The 26,395-nt window shown below is 52.1% G+C and overlaps 1 protein-coding gene across 6 annotated transcripts; it reads right to left on the reverse strand.

Moving 5' to 3' along the window:
• On the reverse strand, window positions 1-26,348 carry DCAKD (dephospho-CoA kinase domain containing). 6 transcript variants are annotated; one of them, XM_073889116.1, is made up of 6 exons: window positions 26,140-26,348; window positions 8,432-8,543; window positions 7,854-8,057; window positions 4,353-4,440; window positions 1,003-1,351; window positions 1-149 (listed from the first exon to the last, which is right to left on the reverse strand). In XM_073889116.1, exons 2-5 carry the CDS (start codon window positions 8,541-8,543, stop codon window positions 1,060-1,062), a joined length of 696 nt encoding a protein of 231 aa, XP_073745217.1. In that variant the 5' UTR covers window positions 26,140-26,348; the 3' UTR covers window positions 1-149; window positions 1,003-1,059. The 6 variants fall into 6 exon arrangements, with proteins under 6 accessions (XP_073745217.1, XP_025717692.1, XP_025717690.1 ...); XM_025861907.2 differs by having other exon boundaries at window positions 8,432-8,656; XM_025861905.2 differs by having other exon boundaries at window positions 8,432-8,660.
• Between the last annotated feature and the right edge of the window lie 47 nt (window positions 26,349-26,395).

Genomic DNA, 26,395 nt, shown 5'->3' on the forward strand with positions numbered 1-26,395 from the left:
TTTCAGATCAACACACCTTATTTTATTAAGCACCAATGGCGAGTCAGGCTCTGCACCAGGAACATGGAGATAAACAAGACGCAGTCCCGGCCCTCGAAAGGCTTACAGTCTAGCAGAAGAGACCAGCCAGCTTTTGGCTGATTACAATTCTGTGGATTAAAGTAAAACATGGTAGGGCGGGATGGGCAGGGGGCTATCCCAGAGCACCCGACCCAGCCTGGGGCTCCAGATGGTGCTCGGTAGTTATCCAACTATAGAGAAATAAAAGGTATTCTAGGTGAGGGAACAGCACGGCGAAGGCACAGAGGCAGGAAAGAGCCTCATGCGTGCGGACCTACTAAGAGTTCAGGGCAAGGAAGACACGGAGTGGGAGGCGGCCTGGTGGCAGGTGGGGAGCGGGTACGGGGAATGCCGGAGAAATGCCAAGGTGGCATTTCAGTAAGCTAAAAAAGCATCACAGTAAGCTAAACACCATCCAGTCTGCCGACTCCAAGGTGGGGCAGTGGGTCATCCCACAAGAGGCCCCGCCACAGCATTACCAACAAGGGAGTCCTCACTGCATCCTGGCCAAGGGCTTCAACCAAGGGAGAATCCTGTCCGAAGGTGGCAGCCCTTGGTCCACAATCATTTCCCTGGTCCAGGATGCAGGTTTTGGTCATGATGGGGCATGTGCCTGGAGAGGGTTCAAGCCCAGGGAAACTCCCAGTTTTGAACACTGTCGATGGACACAGAGACTGTGTCCCTGGCCTGCACCCCCAAGAAATTTACAACAGTTTCCCACCATGGCTTTCCTGCCGCATCGCGGGCACCATTCTGTGGGTGGGTCCAGATGGAGGGGCCCTCGGAAGGTGGGGAGGAGTATTTACTGACAGGCGGTTTCCCTGCCTCAGACAGGATGCACTCCAAAGGGTGGGGGGAGCAGGGGGGCAGTGCCGGGCTCAGCCCAGAGTCAGAGTGTGTGTGTGTTGATGGGCTTGGGAGGAAACAGGAAGCATTTGTTACCTGCTTCAGCCTCTGAGGAGACCAAGGCCTGGCGCTGCATGCGTCGGGAGTGCCCGGCTAGGGGGAGGGCAGGAGGTAGTGGGTGAGCAGGTAGAGGAGGCTGGCAAGGCCCACTAGACCTGTCAGGACCCCGAGCCTCAGGGGCAGGTACTCCAGGGAGCGCTCCAGCTCGGCGTGCAGGAGGATGACCTGGCGTCTGGTGCTGCTCCACTCCCCTGAGTTGTCTAGGACATGGCGGGCCATGCGGGCCTTGTCCTTTAGGGGCAGCTGGGCCTCGATCCGGGCCTCTGCGTCCTCCCGGTTCAGGCTGTTCCGCTGCATCAGCCGTGCCAGCTGTGTGTCCCGGTCACTGCGGACGGGCCGGGAGGCTGCTCAGGCACCGCAGGCCCCGGCCTCCCTCCCACGGGCAAGTCACGGCAGGGTTGGGGGGGGGGGGGGGGGGGCGGGCAGTCCCTTCTTTCACATCTCCTTCGGGGCCACGGCCAGGGAGGGAGGCTACTCCCACCTCATCGCACGCTTTGTGGGGACCCTAGTAGCACCATGAGCTCCGGAAGTCCCTCAGCATCAACGGGAGCGGGGGGGGGGGGGGGGTTGCAGCCACTGTTCTCTGCCATCTGAGGTCTCTCTGCCTTGCCACTAGGCCTGCGACTTCCCAGTTACAAGCTGGGAAGATCTGGTCATCTGGCATCAGCTACATCCTGAGTCCCTGGATGGGTGACCTTTACTGGAAGGCCTGTGCCTGCAAACCAGCTGCTTCCTATAGCTCCCCTGGGGCTTGGGCCTGCTGCACCCAAAACAGCTTCCTGACCCACCACACACCCCCCTCTCCTTGCCTTCCCACTCCCGCCCTGGACACTGACAGCCAAGACAGCGGCTGCCCTTTGAGATGCCACAGACACAGAGGGACCGGCCAGCCCCAAGGTGCTTCCCCTTGGAGCCAGGGAGCTGGATCTGGTCCTTGGGACAGGACAAAGCATCACAGTAAGCTAAACAGCACCCAGTCTGCCGACTCCAAAGGAAATCCAAAGAATAGGTCTTTCGCCCACTCTGATATTACCACCTAGGTCCTTCCTCAGGAAACTTACTGTCTTGTCTTCGGCTGCGCAGGCTGCCAGGCTGTCCTCTGGAAGGGACTCAGTCATCTCTAACCTCTCTCTAGCTCTGTGGCTACCCGAGCCCCTCAGGGGGAATGAGAGGGAGCGGGCTCTGCCATCTGGGGGCTGTCTGCTTTGCCACTAGGCCTGAGCTCTACCAGCTCTACAAGATGGTGTGGCCTAGACCAGAGGGCCTCCTGGGGTGTGAAGACACACCTTCCAAGGACAGACACAACCCGAACACTGGTCAATTCTAATGCCGTTCAGAACAGAATGCTCCAGAAAATCATTTCTGGCTGGCCAGTCAGAGAAGACTTTGTAGAAGGATGGCGTCTATACCGGCGTTTGAAAAGTAAGTTGACTTCTCATTTCCTTTGTTACGGGGACAGCGTCCTGTGAAGGTTACGGGGCCAATCCCTGCCTGGCTAAAAACAAGGACTGAAGCTTAGGGATGCTGTGAATCTGGCGCTAGGGAAATCTGAGTGAACGGAGGTGGCTTAGAGCCACCTGTGAGGGCACAGCCTTCAGAACGTGTGGCCTAGGCCACAGAGCTTCCTGGAATGTGAAGGCAGAGCTCCCTCACAGCCCTTTCTGGGGCCCAGAGAGAGTCCCATATGCTCAAGGACTGATGCTATTTATGGGAATAGGACTTTTACCCAAACACTTACTCTGCAATTGGCAAATTTCTCAAAAATGTGAATAATCCCATTTTGGTATAATCACACTTTGGTAAATGCCCCATATTATTTCAAATGCACCAGGGATAGTCTGATAGTTAAAGGAATCCATGAGGGGATCTTCAGTTTTGTCCAGTGTAGATCCGTTTTATGAAAAGCAAATAATCACGCATTCACATGTCTCTGGCCTCTCTCTCGAGCCTGAAAGCGGGGCGTGAACAGCACCCGGGATTCCGGTAAAGGCTCCTGCGGTTGGTGAGCGGGCCTGGAGGGTCTCCTGCAGAACAGGCCCCATTTATGGAACCCAGCATACTTGCCAGGAGCCACAGTGCTCTCTGCTCTTAGTGAACAGACCAAGCCGGAAGGAAAATGCAACAAGGCAGGGCAGGTGTGGGGTCATCTGGGTCATCTGGGACTGCAGGTACAACCAGCGTTCTCACCTCTGCTAGAGGATTCCCCCTCAACCCCTTTTCTGATCCTTTGGTGCAAAGTTCCAATTGTATTAAGACTCCAAGGCAAAGTCTTCCTGGAGTGTGCTTGGCCTCTGCTGATAGCCTTCCACGGACAGGGAGTACAGAAGCCAGAGAGGCTGACGGTTTCCATGGGAGACACGGGCCAGAGGGGGCAGGTATGAGGGCGCCTGAGTCCCTCCAGGAGGCTCACCAGATTCACACTGGGCTTTCCAGGGCAGCCCTCGGTGGGAAGGGTGGGCAGGGTGCAGCTTAGGGCATGAGCACTCCAGGCCCCACCTCCGGCGGTGCTAGGAGCCTCCCACGCACCAGTCTCTGGAGAGCCAGCCTGTGCCCAAAATACCCACACAGCCAAGTGCCCACCTCTGTGTCTGTCTGCTGTACTTGTGGGTGGCATCCAGGAAGTTTCTGGGAGGCAGAGACACCCTGCAGCCTCATCTACTCTCTCCCCCCACTGGGACTGGGACTCATTTTCTCTGACAGTTTGATCTGGCTCTGTTTGCCAAACCTGGATTCTGGTTTGTGTTGTGTCCTGAGGGATTCTGAGAACAAAGCTCCCTCCTTAGTTGGACTCTGACAGTTCTCTCCTGGCAACTGTCTATTCTTAGGTGCTGCAGGGGGTGGGAGTGGGGACCCTGGACACCCCCTCAAGGAACTCCCCCCTCGAGTTTCTCTTCTGTAATTCAGAAGGATCAGCTCCTGCCCTAAACACCTCATGCTGAAAGGTAAATTGAGTGAAGTAATAATAAATGTGGGAGCTGTCTGGCAAGGTGAGAAGTGCTAAAGGAGGGAAGAGGCTCCCGTGATTAACAACATGGTAGCTCAGGGCATCTGGGCTGAAGTGCCCCCAATTGCCAGCAGGGGGAGCCCCTCCCAAGCAACTAGAGATGCCTGGGGGCCTTCGCGTCCCACAACTACTTGGGGCACGTCTGGGTCAGGCACAGAAGTCGTTCCTATAGGTTTTGGACACAGCCACCCAAACCCCCAGGGCCTCCTGGTCACCCCGTGGGGAAAGGGCAAAGCGATGTGGGCCATATCTCAGGTACCTGCTTTACTCCGGGGACCCACGTTTCCAGCCTTGGTCAGGCCTGGCCATGACACACACTCACCAGTACACCACCACCGTGTGCTTCATGTACTTGAGCAGCTTCTTGGTCTCAAACAGCAGGGGGATGTCCAGGATCACATAGCGGTATCCTGCGAAAACGACGGGAAGCCCATGGTTCAATTCTGCAAGCAAACACTAAGCACTGTGTGTCAAGCTAGGGGACAGAGTTGGAGCCATTGGCCCCTACCATCGAGAACTCCTAGCAAAGGGATATCCTGCGAGGATAGGCATAACCTCAACGCTAGCCGGCTCCAATACCATTCAAAACAGAATGCTGCAGAGAGTCACTTCTGCCGAAGATGATCAGGGAAGGCCTTGCAGGAGGGATGGCATTTGTACTGGCCTTGAAACGCAGGTAGGGCTTCTGATACTTGAACATGAGTGTCTGGAGGTGGGGGTTCCAGGAATGGGGGACAGCAAAGCATCAGGAGCAGCGAGGTTCTACTGCTCTGGCTGTGGAGGCCTCGCACAATGGGAGGCAAAGCTGGCGAGGTGAGCAGAGCAGGCACCAAGGGTTGAGTTCACCTTGATCTTGAACCTAAAGGGTTGTTATTCATGAGCAAGGAAATGACACAGAGTTGGCGGAGACTGGGAAGTTTCCAGGAGGAACTGGGCCCTTTCTGCCCTCCTTCATTTATCCTGGCTCCAAAAAACCCTAAAAAACAAAAACAAGAGTGTGGCTCCCTGCTGGAGAAGAGTCCTCCATGGCCATCGCTACCAACTCTTCACGAGAGACTCGTACAGGGGGCGGCGGCAGGAGCCCCAGAAGGAAAGAGGTGGCTTCTCTGCATTGGAGGCAGGCCTCCAGCCAAGGACTGCAGGGACTGCTCTGGAGGTGGTGGGTGGTTATGACTAAGAAAATATGTCACTCCAGTGTGGTAAAAGGCACTGGCTGGCCCTTCCAATACGAGCCAAGGCCAGTCAAGGGCAGAACCCTCACCCACGGTGACGGGGGTGTCCCGGGGCTGCCCACCCCCAAATACCGCGGGCTCTGCACTCCTAGTTCTCTTTGGGCCAGAATCTCTTGTGTAGGTGTAAAAAGCTGGCAGGGGTCCCAGAGCCATGAGGGAAAGGGATGGGCACCGCCTCCACCCAGAGATGCCTGCCTCGCTTGAATGGTATGCCACCGCAAACACTTCCCACCACAGAGCCAGACACATGCACAGGGTACAGGGCAGGCGACCCGAGCCACTGTGGTTCCCGTTCCCCAGGATCTGCTGCTCGGGAAGCCCCAGAAAATCCTTCAGCTGAACGAGGGGGTTAGGAGAATGGGCTGTGATGACATACCTGGGTTTGAGGCCCCCCCACTTCCCCACCATGTGACTTTGGGCCCCCGAACAAACCTCATCTGTGAGCGAAGGCTACCTCCCTCCCAGGAAGACGGTAAGGATCAAACGAGCGAAGGCTCGTAAACCACTCCCAGCGCCTCCCCCAGACAGTCCCAAGTGCTCCATAAATGAGGGTTATTATTACTACCGCTCCCTGGAAGAAGGGGGGGGACCCACAGTTCCAGGTCCCCTGCTCGCCTCCCAGCTCAGAACAGAAGCCAAGACCAGACCCTCTCTGGGCCTCTTATCTCCCTTTCCTGCTCCACCCCCACCCGCCCCTGCCCCCACACTGTCCTTTCTCCTCGGCCCCTCTCGGGAGCTCGTGGCCAGCTCTTCGGTTCACCGGCAAAGGGCTATTCAGCTGTCACATCCCTCCTGCTTGATAAGCTCTGCAAACTATCTGGACTCTATTAAGACATCCGTCTGCCTACACAGAGACCTCCCCAACAGCTGGTGATCTTATCTGACGTTTGATTGTACCAACTTTGACAGTTGTATTTGTTATACTCATCAGGGAAAAACTGGGACTGTGGAAGCCACAGCTGTCGTCCCCATTTTTCACCTTATCGAGCTGAAAAGAGCTTTCTGGCTTTTATTTAAGTGGTGGTGGCTGGGGAGAAGGGAGGCTGGGTGGATGACACAGCAGGAGAACTTTGGAGCGGGTGACATTATCTGCTGCTTAATTTCAGAAGGGGAGAGCCGCCGCCGCCTCAAAGCCCTGCAGATGTACTTGCAACTGGCCAGGGAGCGAACGCAAACGGGCAGGACTGAAAGACAGAAGGCTTCGCTCCTGGGTGGGGGCCAGGAGGGGGTCGTCACACAGACACGGGAGGCAGGACAAAGGCAGAAAGAGTCCAGAGACTCTCCTTGAGGGAGGAGAGAGGGAGGGAGGTCTGCAGCAAGGTCCTAAGGTGCAGAACAAGCTGGCCCAGCAGGGAGGATGCCTGGAGCCCCCTCTCTCCCTGGCCAGAGCAGGGGAAAAGGGGTGAGGGGGGAGGTCAACACCGTGGACGGCTGTCAAGTCCTCTCCTTCTGAAGGAAGGTGCAGGGCAGAGGAAGATGGGGTGGGGAGAGGCTCCCCACTCCACGTGAGAACTTGATGCATGAGAGGATAAAATAAGGCCAGGATCACAGTGCAAAAGCCACGAGAAAACCTAGAAGGCTCCCCCATGCCCTCCAGGAACAAAGTCTCAGCATTGTGACTGATGATGGGGAGACAAGCAGCCAGGCTTTCCATTCTGATGCCCGGGCTGGTGGCCACATATGCCAGAGGCTGGCGGGAAGATCTGCAGGGGCCCCAGGCCAGCCTCCCGCCTGGTCTGAAGCCACTGCCCTCTGCTTCTCCACTCTGGTGGCTGACCCCCTTCTGCACCTGCTCAGGTCACCCCGGCCCAAAAGCGTCCTAAGAACAGGGCTGGCACAGGGGCTATAGCTTGGGAAAGGCTGCCAACCTCCAGAAGGTTCTTGCCAACTGAGCAGAGACCCCGGCTTTTCCCTGTCCCTTCTTTCAGCCGGCACACGCCAGGCTAACTCTCTCCACTGAGCCCTTGCCCCAAAGGACTATCCTCCACGTAAGGACTCCTCTCCCTGCCCCTGCCCCGCACCTGCCCTGGCCATTCTGGGTCCTCCCCAGTGCCCAGTCTGCAAGCTTACTTTCCAGTTAGCCCGACCAGCACCAAATCTGACTCGACCATGGTTTATACCACGTGGTGATCCACAGTCACTGATGTGGACCCGGTCCCCCGAATAGCTTCTCGAGGATGGCATTATTAGCCTCACCATGCAGAGGGGCTGGCTCACTTGACAACGTCACGCAGCTAGAAGCTATAAGGCCAGGACTGAAACTCAGGTCTCCAGACTCCACTATTTGTCAGCTGTTACTACTCCCAACCCTGCTAGAAAAATCAACTTACTTCCTGGGGATCGTGGCTCAAAAGCCTCAAGTGTCTCTTCTCACTCAATTGTCAACCTCTTTAAATGCTGAGGGACATGTGCACCTTTCCTCTGGGGCTGCCACGAGGCTCTGCGTGGGGGTGTGCAAAGAACAGTGTGAACTCCACAGCTGGGCCAGCCAGCTCCCCTTCTCCCTGGCTAACCTCTCTGCAGAGGAGGAGGGCCCCGGCCTTGGAAGAAGAGGGCTCTGCCTCACCCCTGTCCCAGGTCCTGGGTCTTACCTCGGAGGAAATACTTGAAGGTCTCCTTCATCATTTCCTTGCGGATCTCAGGGTGGGTGATGGTGTTGAGCAGATGCCGCCGGTCAGGCTGGTTAAAGATCAGGTCCCCCAGGACCTTGCGATTGATGTCACCATTCTCCAGCAAAACCTCAGTGCCAAAGGCCTCCACGATGCGCCGGTGGGCAGGGTATCCAGGCTGGACAACTGTGGCATGAGGAGGGGGCTGGGTCACTCTCTAGAGCCTCCAGGCCAGCCAGAGGCCCCCAAATGACTAGAGGCAAAATGATGGGGGAACCCACGGGTGCCTCTTTCCGTTGGAGCAAAAACCAAATGAGGAGGGAAGGCAGTTGAAGAAAAGAGCAGAGCGCTTGGAACCCCTTGAATGGGTCACAGGGTGAGGTGAAGGAGAGGGATGAGAAGGGGCGGGGCAGGGAGCAAGAAATCAGACCAGGGCCGACGGGAAAGCCTTCCCCTCCTCCGAGGCCTTGAAAGGACTCAGAATAAGGTGAGACACAATGGCAGAAAGGGGTACAGGGGAGCTGCTGCGCAGTCCCATCACCTGCCCCTCCCTAACTCACCGTGGCGGGCAATGACGTCAACATCAATCACCGCACAGCCCAGCTGCTGGAACACCTGGATCACCGAGCTCTTGCCCGAGGCAATGCCCCCTGTGAGGCCCACCAGGAACATCTTCCCAGGAAAAGAGGAGGCCAGTGAGAATGCCGAACCAGGGGCCGAGGAGTCACTGGAGTAGGGCACGCGTGGCTGGTTGGGATGGCCCGCCCCAGGAATGCCAGAAGGACCTGCCTGGGATGACAGCAGGCCTGATGAGTGTTGGGCCTGAAGACCCAGGGCCGGGCGGGTGGGGGGAGGCGAAGGAATGGAAGGGAAGATGCGGCCTGCCCAGGCAGAGTGGAGTTCTGAGCTTGGGGAACTCTGGATCCATCCTAAGATAGAAAACTCTTTCCGGACGGGCCTCCAGTAGTCTTTAGAAAACATTCATAAACAAGGCAAACCAACATAGTACAAATTTAGCAATCAAACTGCTGAGTAAGCAGAACAAGGTCAGGTGCTGTTAAGCAGAGTGCTTTCTGGAAGAGCAGTACCCCGCTGCAGGCAAATTTCGCATAGGAAGGGGACACCTGTCCCTCTGTGGTGAATCCAAGGCACTTTCCAGATGCCCACAGAGCCCCCACTCTAGAGTCTGGGGACACTGAGGCTCATGGGGAAGAATGTCTTGCCTGCCCACTGCCCCCAGCACCAGCACTGTCTGGGTGGCTCGCCTAGACCGGGAAGAATCCTCCCTCCTCAAGCAGAAGAGGCCCAGATGGGGAGCCCAGAGGAAGCGGCGGCTCGGGGGCCAGGAGGCCTGAGGTTTAGAGGAGTGTGGATCTTGCCGGGGCGGAATGTGAGGGAAGGAGGACAGGCTGTGGGAGGGAACGCTGGGCTGGTGCAGGGGTGTGCGGCTCGCTCAGACTGAGGAGCAGGGGCCTCTGCAGACCCCGTTTCTCTATGCACGATGCTGTGTGACCCTGGACAAGTCACCTGTCCCTCGGGACCTCGGTGTTCTCATCCATAAAAGGGGGCTGACGGAACCTATCTTCTAAGGCTGTTTGCAGACCGAATGAGAAAATGCATCGGAAGCCCTCAGGACACTGCCTTTTCCACGGGGAGTGTCCAGGAGAGGAAGTGAGGACGGAGACGTGGGACGGAAGGCGGGTGCTGAAGTCACACCGCCAGGCCGGGAGACTAAAACAGACGTTCGTGAAGTCGGGTCCCCATTCTCACAGCCCCCGACTATCTCACAAAAGACTTGTTTCGAGTCATGTTGCATTTTCTGGAGTAAACAGGGTTACCATGTCTCGGACTTTGCTCCCAGGCTGGAAGAAACTACACTGACGACCACCAGGTCTCTCCCATCCCTCCCTCAGCATCAAATCACTTCTCTAGCACCTTGAAATCTGTCATGGGACTTTTTTTTTTTTTTTTGTGAAACGGCAGATTTACTGTCCTAATTACACTTTGCTTGAGCTTATACAGAAATGAGTTTGCTTCCCCTGAGGACACACCGAGTGACAGGGGGAGGCAGCTGCTCGAATGTGGGTGGTGGGGAGGACCAACCCAGAAGTTTAAATCTGCCCAGGCTCGTTCTCCCAGGGCAGCCAGGGGAGGAGAGAGGAGAATACCCACCAGAGTCGTCATCCAAACGGAGAGGCCTAACTCAATTATTAAACCATTTGCAAAGCATTTCCCCTCAATCTCTGTGAGCCTGGAGTCGCCCCCCGGTGGTCTCCCTCCAGTTGACACAGAGAGGACTTGAGGGTAAGGTTCAGTTGTCAAAAAAGATTTGTTGTTCACTCAGCTGAAGCTTTGAAATGGAAAATCCAGCAACAGCATTGTAATCCCAGCTCTGTCCTGTCGCCCCCCCCCAAAGCCGTGAGCTTGCCTCTCCTCTGCAGAAGACCGATCTGGAAGAATGGGAGTGGAACCTGAGAAGAGGCGGTGGTGGACGGAAGGGGCAAGGGCCAATTCTGCCCCAGGCCCTGGCCCCTGGCTGTTGAAAACAAGCCACTATCACCTGGGCACCCAACTTCGCCAGACTTGGCTGAAGGGGCCCCAGCAGAGCATGTGACCTCAGCTCCTGCCCGTTCACAGGACCAGGACCCCTCCCGGGACACGCAGAATGGGAATTTCTAGCGATGGCGATGGCGCAGCTCTGCTGAGTCACAGGCTTGGAATCGACTTTAACTCTTCATTGACAGTGAGCAGATTAAGGGCCAGAGAGGAAGGGACGTACCTGTGGCCACAGCTATTACTGGAGCCTGACGTGAATTCAGGGCTCCCACCTCTGACTCTAGACTCCTGCCTTAACATACTCAGGAAATGAAAAATTAATTTATCCTTAGACTAAGAGAGAATAAGGACGGCGAATGTGGCTATAGGCAAATCAATTCCGAGCCAAAGAAAAATGATTTCTAGATGATCATGGTGGTGCTTGCCCTCTGCAGAACGGGGGTGAGGTCTTACGGACAACAACCAGAGCACGGATGTCAATTCCAGGCTCAGCTCCGCCCCAGACTCTTGGGGTAACTTAATGAATGTCTACCGTTCTCTGTGCTTCGGTCAACCATCTGTGGAAACAGACCAACAGCTGCTTGGCTTCTGTCAGGGAGGCCGAGGGGGTGGAGGAGGACATGCTCTGGGAGGCCGTGGGGGGCCCCTGGCTGAAAGGGGCTGGACAAATAACAGCTGTTCCCATCCAACAAGCCGTCCGCAACTCATTCCTCCGCTAACCGAGGACTGAGCCCCTCTGTGCCTTGCAGCGCCGCATCGGGGACCTCTCGGGTGACCGAAGGAAAACGTAGGTCCCGCCCCTCAGGAAAACTGGACGGAGAGACAGTAACACGTGAAAGCAGCCAAGAACAGAGCAGCCACAGGTGAGCCAGAGTAATGACACGCTATTCACCCTGGGCCGGGGTGTGTGCACGCTCGCACGGACCCACTCCCAGGCCTGCTCACGGACCTGCCCAGGGGGGCAGCTGCAGTGAGCCAGAGCCCATGTCCCCTGTAGGCTTAGCAAGGAGGCAAAGACGGCTGAGGTTCCAACTGCCCCTAAGACTCACCTAGACCTGTCTGGCAGCTCCTTCCCAGGGAGACCCACGGAGCAGTGAGCACCTCGGGTAACCTGTGCTCCTGACCCCGCTGCTGCTCTGGCTCGGAAGTCCTTGTTTCCCCTCATCCCACCGCCATTTGCGTGCAGGCAGCGGGCACCTCACAGCAACTCCTAAACCTGGCCCTGATCTGAATCCCCTATGAAACGTCAGGAAAGGTCCAGAGGACCCGGGCTCCATGCTACTGTCCCAGCCAGCGTGGCACCAAAACCGCTGCTAAAATGTAAGGTTAGGGGCGCCTGCGAGGCTTAGTCCATTGAGCGTCTGCCTTCGGCTCAGGTCATGATCCCAGGGTCCTGGGATTGAGGCCCGCATCGGGCTCCCCGCTCGGCGGGGAGCCTGCTTCTCCCTCTGCTTCTGCTGCTCCCCCTGCTTGTACTCGCTCTCTGTCAAATAAAGAAATAAAATCTTTAAAAAAAGTAATAAAAATAAAGTGGAAGGTTGTAGACTGTAAGTCAAGAAGCCTGGGTCCCAGTCTCTCTGCATTCTGCCATAAAACTGTGTGACGGTGGGAGCATTCTCACCAGCCTGGCTCAGGGTGGTAAGTGCTCCATAAATGACAAAAAGCTGATCCCCCAAATGCCTGCCCCTGTCTGACCCTCAGTCTCCACACCTGTGAGCGTGGGGCTGATGCTAACTGGGGCTTTCTTCCTCCCTTTTGTAGTGCGGCACTTCGCAGAGCCGTCCGGAGATGTTCGCCCGGGAGACCAATGAACGACAAGACTGCTGGTGGCCCGGGAATCCTCCTCCTCAGTACTAGAAGCTGCTCCCAGAGCCAGCTTGGCTGGAGGAGGAAGGAGACGCCGAGTCCCATGGTAACAGAGAAAAGCAAATGCCCAGCACAAGGGAAATGGAAGCTGGATTCCGGGAAATAATCCCAGGCCTGGCGGCATCAGCCAAGGCGGGCCTCCAATCCCAGGGGAGCCACATCCAAATCCTTTCTTCTCCCTCACTCTCCCTGTCAGGGGAAAGACAGCAGGGTGTAAAGAAAAGGGTTGGGACCTGAGTCACAGAGGTGGGGTCTGCAGTCCATGAAGTGAGGAGCGAATTTCACTGTGCTCTGTAAATGGTGGTTGGGGGGGGGTCCCTCTCGTTGAGCTTCCCCAAACTGCCTTTCATTTTTTACACCTTGGGCACCAACAGCCCAGAGAAGATGAAGAAAAAACATTCAAGGAAGAACAGTCTTGGGGCGCCCGGCTGGACTGGTCAGTGGAGCATGCAATTCTTGGTCTCAGGGTTGTGAGTTTGAGCCCCACGTTGGGTGTAGAGATTACTTTTAATCTTTAAAAAAAAGTCTCTCTTGGAATCTTTTCTGGTGGTGTTTCTTAGGGAAAAATGAGAGTAGGCGGCTCCATGGGTCTCCAGACACAAAACCCTGCTGCCCCTTGCTATCTGTCCTAGCTCTGACTCCACTAGGCCCACCCTACAAACCTAAGTCCCATCCCCTGCACCCAGACCTGGCCAGTGGCCTCTTGACTCCACCCTCCAGCCCCTGCCTGGCTTCTCCCAAAATGGCCAGGGTCGGGGCTTCAAGGGGACTTCTGATCATGTCACTCCCCTGCTTAAAACCCTCACTGCCTCCCTCCCTCTCCTCCTATCCTCCTAGCCTGTCACAGAAGCCTCTGGGCCCCATGTAACCTACCCACCTTCGACCCCTCTGCCCCCACACCCCCCCAGTCAAGGAACCTGGTCCAACCTTGCACGCCTGCTTTCTGTCCCTGAAAATTCAGGCTCTTTCCCACCTCAGAGCCTCCATGTACTACGCTGCTCCCCCTGCCACCACGCTCACTTCCTAGCTAACTCCCCTAGGTTTATTCTGCATTCATTCCTTCAGCCAGTCAGGCACCAGGCCCTGCTCAAAACAAGAGTGCCTGCCCCCTCCAAGCAAAGCCTACACTCTACTGTGGGAGGCAGGGGGTGGGGCGAGGGTGGAAACAATAAACTCACAATATGTATGGTGATGTTAGGTGGGGAGCATATCGAGAGCAATGGGGGTCAATGTCTTTTTTTTAAGATTTTATTTATTTCTTAGAGCATGTGCATGAGCCGGGGGGGGGGGGGGGGAAGGAGCAGCGGGAGAGGCAGAGAATCTCAAGCAGACTCCACACTGAGCGCAGAGCCCAACGCAGGGCTTGATCTCATGACCCCGAGATCATGACCTGAGCTGAAAAAATAAAAAGAGTCAGACGCTTAACTGACTGAGCCACCCAGGGGGTCATCATCTTAAATCAGGACCAGGGAGGTCTAAGTGAGGGCCTGAAAGCAGCAAGAAGGCACATCACAGCTCCACTCAGGGCAGCCCTGTCCATCCCCCAACTCAAATCAGGTCCCTGGCCTCTCTCTGCGCCATTATTTCCCTCCCTGACTGTTTTCGACGTGTTAAATAAAATAAGCTCCACGAGGCCACGAGCTGTGTCATTTGCAACCCTTTGTCTCTGGCATCTAGCTTAGTGCCCAATGTCTATCCATCATGTACCAGGTGAGTGATACTGGTCAAGTTACTTAACCTTTTGTTGACTTGGTTTCTTCATCTGTGAAGCTAATGGCACCTACTCTGAGTCACTGTGAAGGGTAGAAGAGTTCATACATATAAAGTGTTTCATTCTAAGTGCCTAGCATACATTTATGCCAAGCACTCACCAATGCTCCCCATTAGTTACGAGAAAGTGTTTGAAAGCTCTTTATAGAATGAACAACTGAATGAGTCCATGACTAGGGAAAGGGAGAGAAAATACTTGGGGTCACATTCTCCTGTCAGTGGCAAGGGGGAGGCTGGAACCAACCTCCCAGCCTGCTCTCTTTTCCATGCGAACACGCTGCCTGAGGATAGTATATCCCTCCTGGGGGAAAAGAGGGAAACAAACAAAACACCCCATGGGTTAAGCGGAATAAGAAACTGATACCCGAATGGACACTCTTTCTTTCCTCCCTTGGGAGAGCTCAGGACTTAACTTGGAAGCAAGTTCTGTTGCTTTGCATCTCCCAATCAACAGCCCCAACCTGCCTGTGCTGGGGGGGGCCAGGACCTGGCTCCCTCATTAGCTTGCAGCTTCCCTTCCTCCTCCTCCTGCAGCCTCCCAGGATTTCACACCAGGCATGCATGACCTGCCAGACACTTCTTCCAAATTCTTTCCAAAGAGGATGTATCCATTTTGCTCCAATGATCAATATAATCATTCATGAAAACGAGTCATTCCCTGCCTTGGGACCCAATTATTTTCTCGTGGAACCAGTGGTTGAAAAAATATATTGTTTTCCAGTTAACTAGTAAGTGCTATTTTTATCTATGGTTTCCCCACTCCAAATCTTTCATTATTGGGGAGAGGCTGCCGTTTAAACCTCAGTCCAAGTTGTCATCTGCTAGGCCTATTAAGTCAGTACCTCCTCCAAGCTGCCAATTACCTGGAGGGAGCCCCAAGAGAAGGTGCTGGTGTTAAGTCCCTGTCTCCCCTCTCCCCTGCCAATACAAAGGGAAGGGGAGGGAACAGGTCACTCTCCTCGAGCATTCTCCAAGCATAACCCATCAGTGCAGGGAGCTTTTATGGGTGGCCGCGGAGGCTGTTTGCACTGAAATACTATACTGGTGCTTAGCCAGAGGAAGGATCACAGGGAATGCCAACTCTCAGGGGCTTCAGAGTCACGGGGACCTCAGATGGGATCTCAGCTCTGTCCCTTAACTAGCTCTGTGGCCTTGGGCAACTTCAGCATTGTGGGCTTAGTTCCTTGTGTATAAAAGGTGATTAATAATGACGACTCATGGGTTTTGTCAGAATTGAATGAGGTGACACGTCACGGCCACCTCCTCTTCCCCAACTCAGTGTGTGACATGTCACAGTCATTGCAATCTACTCCACTTCCCCAAAGGGCATCCTCCACCCTCTCAGTTGCTCAGGCCACAAACTTTGGTGTCCTCCTGGCTCCTCGCGCACAATCTTCATCCTGCCCACTAGCGCCCCCTGCTGGCTGTGCTCCCCGCTACCTTCACAACCCAGGGGGACACTGCTGGGTCCTTCTACCACTGTCTTGCTCCTGGATTACTGCAGTCGCCTCAGCGATTTTCTTGCTGCCTTTTGCTCCCCAACCGTCTGCTCATGATATAGCAGCTAATGTGAGCCCTTAAAAATGCAAGTCCAGTCATTTCATCCCTTTGCTCAAAATCCTCCAATGGTTCCTCTCTCATGTAGAGCACGAGCCACGTCCTTACAGGGTCCTTCAGGGGCTTCACGATGGACGCAGCCATCTCTGTTCCCAGCATCTCCTATCACTCTCCCCCGTGACCTCAGCCCTCCAGACACACTGGTCGCCTTGCTGCTCCTTGACTATGTCGAGCGTACTCCCACCTTGGGTCTGTGGATATGCTGTTCCTTCCACATGGAAAGCTCTCCCCCCAGAGGGCTGCATGGCTTACACTCTCCTCTGCCTGACCATCACCCTTTCAGAGACTGTCCCGAATATATAAAACAGCACCCTCATTTCACTCTCTAGTCTCCTCACGGTTGCACTTTTCTTCATAGCACTTACTAACTTATCACTACCAACGTATTACATATCCACATGTTCATCTGTCGTAATCTGCCTCTCCCCAGCATCTGGGCACTACTGTATCCAAGGTGCTGAAAACAGGGCCTGACAAGCAGGAGGCCCTCAAAAACATCTGTTGAATGAATACATAAAGCACGCAGGAAAATGTCCAGCTCATAGGTAAGAAGGAACTTAACATTAACTATTTTATTTTTTATTATTTTTAAAGATTTTATTTGAGAGAGAGAGAGAGAACATGCAAACAACAAAACCTTTTCCACATCACTTCCTATCCCTACATTTCTGGGCTGACAATATCTTGGACTCACAGATGAGGAAACGGGGACAGAGAAGGCGAGGTTTCCAACAGGCAGGATATAAGAGGAGCCGCCCTACCTGGGTGGCTCAGTCGGTTAAGTGGCCAGCCGACTCTTGGTTTCAGCTGGGGCCATGGTCTCAGGGTCGTGGGATGGAGCCGTGTGTGTGTGGGGGGTGCTTACAGCTCAGTGCTGAGTCTACAGAGTCTGCTTGGGGCTCTTTCTCTCTTCCTCTCCCTTCCCCACTGCACCCCCACTCGCACATGCACTTGCACTTTCTAAATAAATAAAATCTTAAAAAAAAAAAAAAGAGTGGGGGCGCCTGGGTGGCTCAGTCGGTTAAGTGTCTGCCTTCGGCTCGGCTCATGATCCCAGGGTCCTGGGATCGAGTCCTGCATAGGGCTTCCTGCTCCACCTCTGCTTTTTCCCTCCCTCGCTCTCTCACTCTCTCTCATGAATAAATACATAAAATCTAAAAGAAAAAAAAAAAAAAGAGTAGCTGCCCACATTTGAGCACTATGTGCCAGGGACATCCCTCATCCCACCTGATCACAACAACCACCCAGTGAAGTCAGTTCTTTGGTTTATGCCCATTCTAAAGGTGAGGAAATGAAAGTTGAAAGAAGTTAGATATTTCTGCATGGTAGTTCCAGGACACCTGGGGCATACTTGAAGATCTTCCAAGGGGCACAAAGGCACAGTGTAGTAGGAATACATTTCCCACTCAATGCCCACTGCCTCTACCAATGGGAACAGACCAGCTTTGGAACATGCCTGCATCCTCTCCTTTCCCAGGTCTCCATTTACCCTGCCCCAGCTCCCAGGTTTCAAAGAAAGGCACAACTACCCACCCAGGCCAAAATCTTACTAAGGTGCACTGTCCCTAGTGCAAATTTCCCCTGGCACCACCAAGGGGCACTTGGAAACATCAGTATTCATGCTGAGGATGTGCCTGCCTGCAGTGACTGCGTAACAAATGCTCCTGCTGAGTCAGGTGGTTTCCAAATCTTTGCCTTCAATAAAGTTCGAGGACCTAAAAGAACTGTCTGCTGGCAGGTCATTAATAGTTGATTTCAATGACAGATCACTGTGATTTTTTTTGGCCATAAGTCAGAGGGTGTTCAAAGAGCTGAGTAATATTACCACAACAAAATGTCTTCAAGTCCTACGTATTTATTTACATGAACCAACTTTTTCAGTGCTTATGGCCACAAATAGAAGTTCTGCTCATTCTAGCAAATATACACGATACACACAGGAACTTTAAAAAGTTCCACTTAGCTTATTAAGAGAAGCATTTCAAATAAAACTTATGTTTGACAATTGATCAAAACCAGGTGTTTTGATCAATTGTACATTTTGCAAGTATAAAAACTCAACCCAAGAAAAATAGTTTAATATTACAATCCCAAGACAATTTTCAAAAATGTTTTAACTTTTTTGTTGTTTGTTGCAGAGAAGTAGGATGACAAACCAAAGGCTTTCAAGCATAAAATGTATCATACTAGAAGAAAATTCTGGGGAGGAAATTAGGTAGAAATATAAGTTGGAGGAAAAATAGCAATGTAAAATTTCAAAAGTTAAACTGGTTTGTCTATTTTTTTCAAAGGATAAGGGAAATCAAATCACTATGGTATTGAGATTCCATTGCAGATTTACATGCCTAACAGTTTCATTTTTAAAATGTCTAATATTTACAATTAACTAGAAATCATCTCCTTTGAAAACGTCAAGAGAAAATTTTTAGCTATCTAAAAACGTGCCAGTGGGTAGTTTTCAAAACAAACCAAACTTCACTGCTTGCCTGCCTTCAGTTACTAGCCCTAATCTTTTCTCCTAAGGCAAGGCACCAAGAAAGGATCTGAACCCTTTAACCATATTACTCAGGACAGATTCAGACCTTGCACAAGACAGAAGAGGATCTGTGGGAATTTATGGCCCTGCGAAAAGAAAACCACCCCAACCCGCCTGCCTACTTTCTATCCATCAGAGCTCTAGCATTGCCCAAGACCTAGGTCGGCACCCCGCCAAATCCATCTGATGTATTCTGGTAAAATCAGCTATCACCCTCCCCTCAACCCCCCCCAAAAAAACCCCTTTATTCAAAGGCTTCCGTTTCCTCATCTTTAAAATTAGGACTTAATGTCAAGGTTCATTTGGGTGATAATTTTCCCATAACTAAGGGAGAAATAAAACTTCATAAGCAAACTCAACGACAGAGGTGCCAATGTCTCCATTTGGGAAACGGGAAGGAAGAAAAGTATGGGGCCAGGCCGCCCTCTTTACCAGTGGATGAGTGGGAATCTCATGCTGCCACCCAGGCCTGGTGGGGGGCGGGGGGCGGGGGTCTTCCCTAAAACTTTATAACCAGTCCAGCCTCCTGGGGAAAAGGAAAGTGGAGGCAAAGCCTTGTCTGAGATGATCACTCAGCAAAACAGCAGTACCCAGCGAAGCAGTTTTAATCCACCCTAAGAGGTTATCATTCCCGTTTTCCAGATGAGCAAACTGGGAGTCGGAAAGGCACGCAAGTTCACAAAACTGGAAAGGGCAGACACTGGATTCAAAAATAAAATAGGTCAGGGGCGCCTGGGTGGCTCAGTAGTTAAGCGTCTGCCTTCAGCTCAGGTCATGGTCCCAGGTCCTGGGATCGAGCCCCGCATCGAGCCCCGCATCGAGCCCCGCATCGGGCTCCCAGCTCAGCAGAAGCCTGCTTCTCCCTCCCCCACTCCCCCTGCTTGTGTTCCCCCTCTCGCTTTGTCTCTCTGTCAAAAAAATAAAATCTTAAAAAAAAAAAATTCTCTCCCTTTAAAAAAAAAAACAACAAAAAACAAAAATAAAATAGACCTGACCACAAAGTTCTGAAGCATTGGGACTTTGGGCTGAACCTGCGTTTGAAACCACATTCTGCCACAATTCTAGCTGTAAACCGCTCTCCGTTTCCACAGCTGTGTAACAGGAAAATAACACCTTGCTTAGTAGGGTTGCTGTAAAGGCAATGGGCCATGGATGCCAAAGGGGCTGCTACACAGTATGTGCTCAACAAATTGTAGCCCAGGTTTGAAAAAACAAGGCGCGCACTGCCCGCCCCACCGCGCAGCACAACCGGTGCGCCTCGGACGGGGTTCGAAGCGCCCAGAGCCAGGCCCGGCGCCGGGACGCGGGGCCTCGGGGCCTCAGGCGGGGACCCAGCCCCCTGGGACAGAGCAGCCCCGGGGCGCCGCCCCCCACCCCCACCCCGCGCCGGGTCCGGCCGTTGACGCCCGCCTGCGGGGCGCGCTACGTACCCGAGGCCTCTGACCCTGCCTGGGCCGCCGCCGCTCGCCCAATCTCAGCGGCGCTTACTGGCTCCCGGCGGGCAGGCGGGGCCTCGCGAGCGCGCGCACGCAGACCGGACGTCCGGCCGGCGGAAAGGATGGGCGGGGAAGGCGCGCGGTCCCAGCGCGCTGGGCATGGTGGGCACCGCGGGCTTGCTGCGCATTCCGAGCCAGAGCCCTCCCACGCCGAGGGGAAAAAAAAAAAAGACCCGGAAAGTCCTAGCTTCAAGCTCAGGCCTTGGCCACCTCTAGGTGTGCAGCCCCTGGCAATAGCTACGGCACGTAACTGCGCGCCTCCAACCCGCCAGGTCCGAAGAGCACTCTGTAGTGCAGCACTCATTGAATTTTCACAGGTGGCTACTGCCACTGTCCCCATTTCACACAAGAAACTGATTTTCAGAGGTTAATCCGTTTGCTGTCTTACAGTGTCAGCTGGCTGTAGAGTTCGTTCTGTCCGTGCAAGCCCAGCAAGTCACTTAGCCCCTCACCGTGTCTCCGCTCTTCAAGTGGGGATAATCACTACTATGCTGTTTGTTGAAGCATTAGAAATACATAAAAATACCTAATGGTGTCTCACATATAGTAGGTGGTCCTTAATTACCCACCTTCCTTTCCCTAAACTGGACCTCTGCTTTCTGCTTCCTTTAAGGTAGGAATCTTGTCTATGTTCACCACAAATATCCCCAGTGCCTAAAACAGTGCCCAGTACAGTAGGGATCTGATACACTGAAGAATGAAATAATTCAACATCTTTCTCTGACCACTCCAGTCCCTGAAACTTTTCCTCTTAATGTCAACAGCACCGGCTGCTATCACCCAATAAATAGGCTTGCATCTCATGATCAAAGGGCCCATTTGGTCCAAACACCAATCCAGTGTTTGAATCTCCTCTACATCACCTCTGGGGTCTAATCTTGGCCATGCCCAATGTCAGGGAACTGTTTTTCAAGAGAGCTTCATGCTGTCCAAATTTGAAGTCCAGTCCTGACAGTAAGAAAGTTTTTCCTTAGGTAATACAGTATCTCCCCTAGTTCTAATCTGTGGGATCATGCAGAACAATTCCAATTCCCATTCCATAAGGCCAGATCTAATGGCCCGGTTTCCTTCTTGCATCAAACAATTTACAGATAACCTAGCTTTGTGGTTCTCAACCTTTTCCCTACTCCTGACACATCAGAGGGATACACAACTCCCATCAGTAACCCTGGTTGCCATGGCAATGACAGGGAGAGGAATATACCTTCCCCTCTCTCAAATTATCAAGCTCTTCTTGGGGTATATTGTTAGGAAACCCCTGCAGATGATCCTGCTTTTCCCAGACACTGCCTTACGGTATTGTGAGCATTGGTGTACAGGCAGGGGCCTTGTCTTTTAAGTAGGCGTCTTTGTGGTCCGGTGGACCAACAGTAGCTGCAACTCTGCTCTGCATCTCTGCTGGGATGATCCCAGAGGAAAGGCTGAAGGATGCTGCAGGGCCTTCGACCCAGGTACGTCCTTGGAACTGAAGCTCTACCTTGGCAGTTTGGAGGTGATGCCATCAAGGATTTTTTCGGCTCAAACACATAACGTCTTTTACTCAGGATAGCAATAATAAGGTGGCTCTGGCTGTTTACACGGTCTCATTTCATCCTGACAGTGACCTGCATCTCAGTCACCCCTGTGTCCTTGGCATTAAGCACGATACATGGAATATGGTGCTGCTTCAAGTTGTTTGATGAACAACCCTCTAAGTCCGAGAGAGATGACTCCTTTGACTCCTGGGTCTTTGACTCTTGGTTCTTAAAATTAAATTTACTTTCTGTATGTTTATTTTAGATAAATATTAATATGCAATTAAATTTATGCCAGACCTTACAAATACCATTAATATTTATCCTTTATTAAACAGCTTCAAAAAAAAAAAAAAACCTCCCATAGGTTGTCACCAGCTGGAAGATAAAGTCCAAACTTCTTCTGAAACTTAAGGCCTTCTGTGACCTGGCCCCAATCACCCCGCTAGACATGTGTCTCACCGTATGTCTCACCATATGTTCTCCCTTGGGAAAAGCCAAGAAGGAAAGTGATTTAGTTACTGCACCAGACTTTGCGTTAAGACACCAGGTTCAAGTCTGAATTCATATTAAGTAGCAGTGAAACTTCAGACTAATCACTGAACTTCTTGTGTTCTCATTGTAATAAGGGGAGTAACACCTGCCCTGCTCATTACACAGCGTCAGAGACAGTTGATGGTGGGGATCAAAGAAACAGTGTGCTAGCACATTTTGTGAGCAATAAACACTATACAAACACAATGGGTCACCATACCGCGTGTTCCTGCCTCTGCCCTTTCCCTGTAACCCTTCTTTCTCACCATTCATTCATTCATTCATTCATTCACACATTAAGTAATCCAACAAATGTTAATTGAGGGCCCACTCTGTGCTGGCCCAAAGGATACAGAGGTGAGGAAAATCCAACATATTCTCTGCCTTCACAGAACACAGGGTCTTGTGGGAGAAAATGGTTGCAAACTGTATAACCACACAAACAAAAGTAAAACTGCAGTTGTGATTCCAGCTCAGGGGTGGGTCCACATGGCCCCCAGAAATTATAATGGAGGATCCGGCACTTAAGTTGCCTCCAAGGCCAAGTTCAAAGTCTGCTTTCTTCAGGAAGCCCTTTCTTTTTTTTTTTTTTTTTAATTTTTTTTTTTATTTATTTGACAGAGAGAGACAGCGAGAGAGGGAACACATGCAGGGGGAGTGGGAGAGGGAGAAGCAGGCTTCCCGCGGAGCAGGGAGCCCGATGTGGGGCTCGATCCCAGGACCCCGGGATCATGACCTGAGCCGAAGGCAGACGCTTAACGACTGAGCCACCCAGGCGCCCCCAGGAAGCCTTTTCTAACAATGCTGCCCCAAAGATCTGCATCCCCTGCCCCACCCTGAACTGTAGTTAGCTTCTCTCTCTAGCTCATTTAATCATACCCAGTCAGGCCGTGTATTTTTTCAAATTGCACCTGGTTTTCCCAACTTTACCGTAAGTGCCTTCTAGCAGGGAATGGCCGGCACACTCTTAAATTCCACAGATTTAAGCCACAGAAGGCTCGACCCACTGCGTTCCAGACCCATGTGTCAGGCGCTGTCATAGGAAGGAAGGGTACCCTTCCTGAAAGTGAGCTCCAGGGGAGACAGGAAGCTGCCAAAGACCATCTCCCTGTCCCTTATTCACAACTGAGCAAACTACCCCTGTTCTTCAGAGGAGAAGATCTCTCTTCCTTAGGACAGCCAGGCTGCTGCCTAGTATGATCTTTCAACAACAAGAATTTCGTCATCTCTTTCCCCAGCTAAAAACCTTTCCAGCAGCTTCCAATAGTCTTCAGGATAAAGCCCAACCCCCTCAGCATGGCCTCCATATCCCTCCTGGTCGACTCCTGCCTGCCTCTCTCGTCTCAACCTCCAAAAGGCTCATATAATTCTCGCTGCGGGACCTCAACAGCACCCCACTCTCAGGCAGCTGGACTCCCCCAGCCCCCACCCATTTGTCTGGTTCCCCTTTGAAAACTCAGCTCAGCCATCTTTTTGTCCAGAACCTCTTTCCCCAGGCTAAGGGTGCTTCCAGGGTCCTGCTACATCTGGTGTTCCCACTCTCTCACACACTGTATACCATAATGGTCAGTCTGTGTAGCTACCAACGTGTAGAGTGAAGCCAGCATGGGGACAACTGTGTTGTTCTATCCCTCATTCTCTAGTTCCTGCCATAGAGCCTGGCATGTGGTGAGTGCTCCAAGGTGTTGAATAAATGAACCACAACCTGGCTCATGCTTTCCTAGGCCCATTAGAAGAAATGGATCTCTGACATGCTGGGAGTACAGCAAGGGCCTTGATCTGTGATGGACATCATGAGAAAGTTTTTCTTTGATTATCACAGGGAATGCTGACTTCCTGGGAAGGGAAATAATAATTTATTAGGCACTGACTGTCTCAGACACTTTACTGTTTTACCTGCATTGTCTCATTATTTAAGTAAGGACACTGAGGCTCAGACAGGTTAAGTGACTTGCCTAAGGTCACTCATCAGGCAGAGGTAAAACCAGAATTTAGAACCCAGGGAGTTAGACTCTGAAGCGGGTTCTCTTAATCACTATATTCTACTGTCTCCAGTAATAACTGTGAAGGGGTTACAGAGGTATCCACAGTAGAACTAAACTCCAGAATCTGCAGTTTCACAGGCACATTCCTCAGCCACCCTTTGGGCTCTGCTGTACCTCACTGCCTTTGTAGAATGCTTCAGCCAGAATGGGAAGGATAGAAAGAGCCAGGAGAACTAGATGGGAGAATCCTGCTCTTTTAATGTGATGAGGCACTCAGGAAGCTGGGAATGTCTACCTTGGAAAAAAGAATTTTAGGGAACCAGATATTAATTGAAGAATATGTAACAATTATATAGAGGGACACAGGATTATATGCTTCCATGTAACTCCCTAAGGCAGAACTTGGCCAACCTTCAACCAGTGAGAACTGTCTGAAGGTGGAAGGCTCTCTGTTACGGGGTGGGGGGATGGGGAGGAACAAATATGAGAACTCTTGGAATCCCAAGAAACTATCACAGACCCAATTTAGGAAACCCTACACTGTACTGCTTTTGGTGATTATTCTGTCCCAATGTGACAATAAACTTGAAGGTAAACTTACATTCCAAAATCACATGTGGCAATATTCAGTTTTCAGTGGTCATTTTAAAAAAGTATCACATATACTCAATTTCTTTTTAAAACCATAACATTTAAATTTTATTACAGAGAAATAACGGATTCTACAAAATCTAAGTGAGCATTCTACCTTTTGAAAGAGCCTAAGGGGTAGGGGGGGAATAAGTGCTTTTCAGGTGCCTTTGAACTCTGAAATTCTCAGAGGGGCTGGATTCCAGAACTTTGGACTGGTACTTGCATTCTCAGCTTGGACATGACAGTCACATTGCCGGTCTACATCCCAGAAAGGCTCTCCACTGAGCAAAAACTGCTCAGTTTGCAATAAAATACAAGGCAGTGTCTTCCTAAGCTTTGAATTGCAAGAATGGCAGGTTCCACAGTGGACTCTATAATCACTCTGCCCTGGTCATGTTTCATTAGCTTTTGTTCAACCTCTGGGAGAAAAGAAAATACAGGGTTGGGAATTCGAATGTCAGATGTGGGTTCTGGTTCTGCTACTAGGTATCTTTGTGTTTTTTTGTTTTGTTTTGTTTTGTTTTTTTGCAAGCTCAATTATCTTCAAGTCCCCTTCCCTACCTACTTTACAAGGTCACATGAGCTACAACAAGTGAAACATTTAGAAATTAAATCCATCTAACACATGTAAGGCTTTATTTTGATTATCTCTGACATCTTCTTCTGGCCTGCAGCTGCAAAAAGACATCATATTGACAGCACTCTTGGTCCTGGAGAGATGAATGTGGGTGACCAGTGCTCAGTCTGAGTGGGTGTCCTTCCCTTCTAAAATCAGATATAAATGGTTGGGGGTTATCTGCTGTTTCAGATCATATTTACTTCTGCGCTTGCCACTGAGAAAAATTAATTGACAATGTTTAGCTCTTTTTTGTTTTGTTTCCCTGAGTCAGATGCGAAGTGTTTCTTCCCACTTTCTCCCTCTTTCCACATTGAGAGTTTCCCAATGGCAAAGATCATTCCTTTTTTCGGCCATGGAACTCTCTGAGGGTAAGAACATGTCCTTGCCGTACCACCCACAGTCCAACCTGAATGGGAAATCTCTAGAAATGGGAACCATGTCTTCCGGCGCTGGCCTCATGCCTCAGGTGCAATTACTCAAACACAGGGGTGAGACCCAAGGGACTGAAGCATTCAGTCAACGCTAAAACTAGGTTAAGATGCCACCATTACTTTCTAATAACTGATTTCCTTGGGTAGATGAAGCAGACAATGGGACTTCTGTAGTGATAGAGAACTCAGAGGGCCGAAGGGCCGACAGATCCAAATTTGTACACTGATTTTGCCACTTACTTGCTTTGTGACTGCCCGATTTACCACCCAACCTGGGCCACGTTTCTTCGTCTGTGCCAAAGGGAAATAATAATACAACGCATCTTCTCGGCTTGTTGAGAGGATTAAATGAGATATACGAAAAGCCTTACCCCAGACTCTGGCATTTAAGTGCTTTTTAAAAAGCGGATGTGGAGAATCCTAGGTGCACTGTATGAGTTTCGTGGAGACCTGTGGCTGGAGACCAAGAAGCGGCAAAGCCGGACCGAGCAGTCAGGTCTCCCGGCTAAGGATCGGTGCCTCTGCACACCACAACCCACCGCCTCTCAAGAGGCCTCCAACTCCCGACGACCCGGGGCCGCCTAGAGTCCCCAGGCAGGAAAGGCGGCCAGGAGCCAACCTGGCTTCTTACAGCAAAGGCTCTCCAAGAAGGCCTGATGCATTCGGGGTCCCGGTGGGTAACACCCGCAGGCCTCAGGCCTCATTACTTACCCGGTAATGGTAACGGTCCTTAACGGTAGCCAATAACGGCTCACCTGTGGCCGAGGCACTGGCAAGGGCAGGCTGAGGTCAAACCTTGGATTTTGGCGCTTCATCCCGAAACCCTAAGCAAGCATCGAACTACAATTCCCAGCATGCCACGCGGCCGCCCGGTTGCGGAGCGTCGGCCCCGCCAACCTTGGGCCCCTTCTTGCCTCAAAATGCGGCTGAACGCCCAGGACTTCCGGGTAGTGCTGGCCCCCCCCAT

The sequence above is a fragment of the Callorhinus ursinus genome, unplaced genomic scaffold (genome assembly GCF_003265705.2).
Source record: "Callorhinus ursinus isolate GAN/ISIS: 27379988/994484 unplaced genomic scaffold, GSC_fseal_2.0 scaffold102, whole genome shotgun sequence".
NCBI lineage: Eukaryota > Metazoa > Chordata > Mammalia > Carnivora > Otariidae > Callorhinus > Callorhinus ursinus.

Bases quoted from the DNA above. Each gene is read 5' to 3' on its own strand.
- DCAKD (XM_073889116.1), bottom strand. From the start codon at position 8,543: ATGTTCCTGGTGGGCCTCACAGGGGGCATTGCCTCGGGCAAGAGCTCG. The intron at 8,058-8,431 runs GTGAGTTAGGGA...CTCATGCCACAG, and splicing joins TGACGTCATTGCCCGCCACG to TTGTCCAGCCTGGATACCCT. The intron at 4,441-7,853 runs GTAAGACCCAGG...TCGTTTTCGCAG, and splicing joins CTTCAAGTATTTCCTCCGAG to GATACCGCTATGTGATCCTG.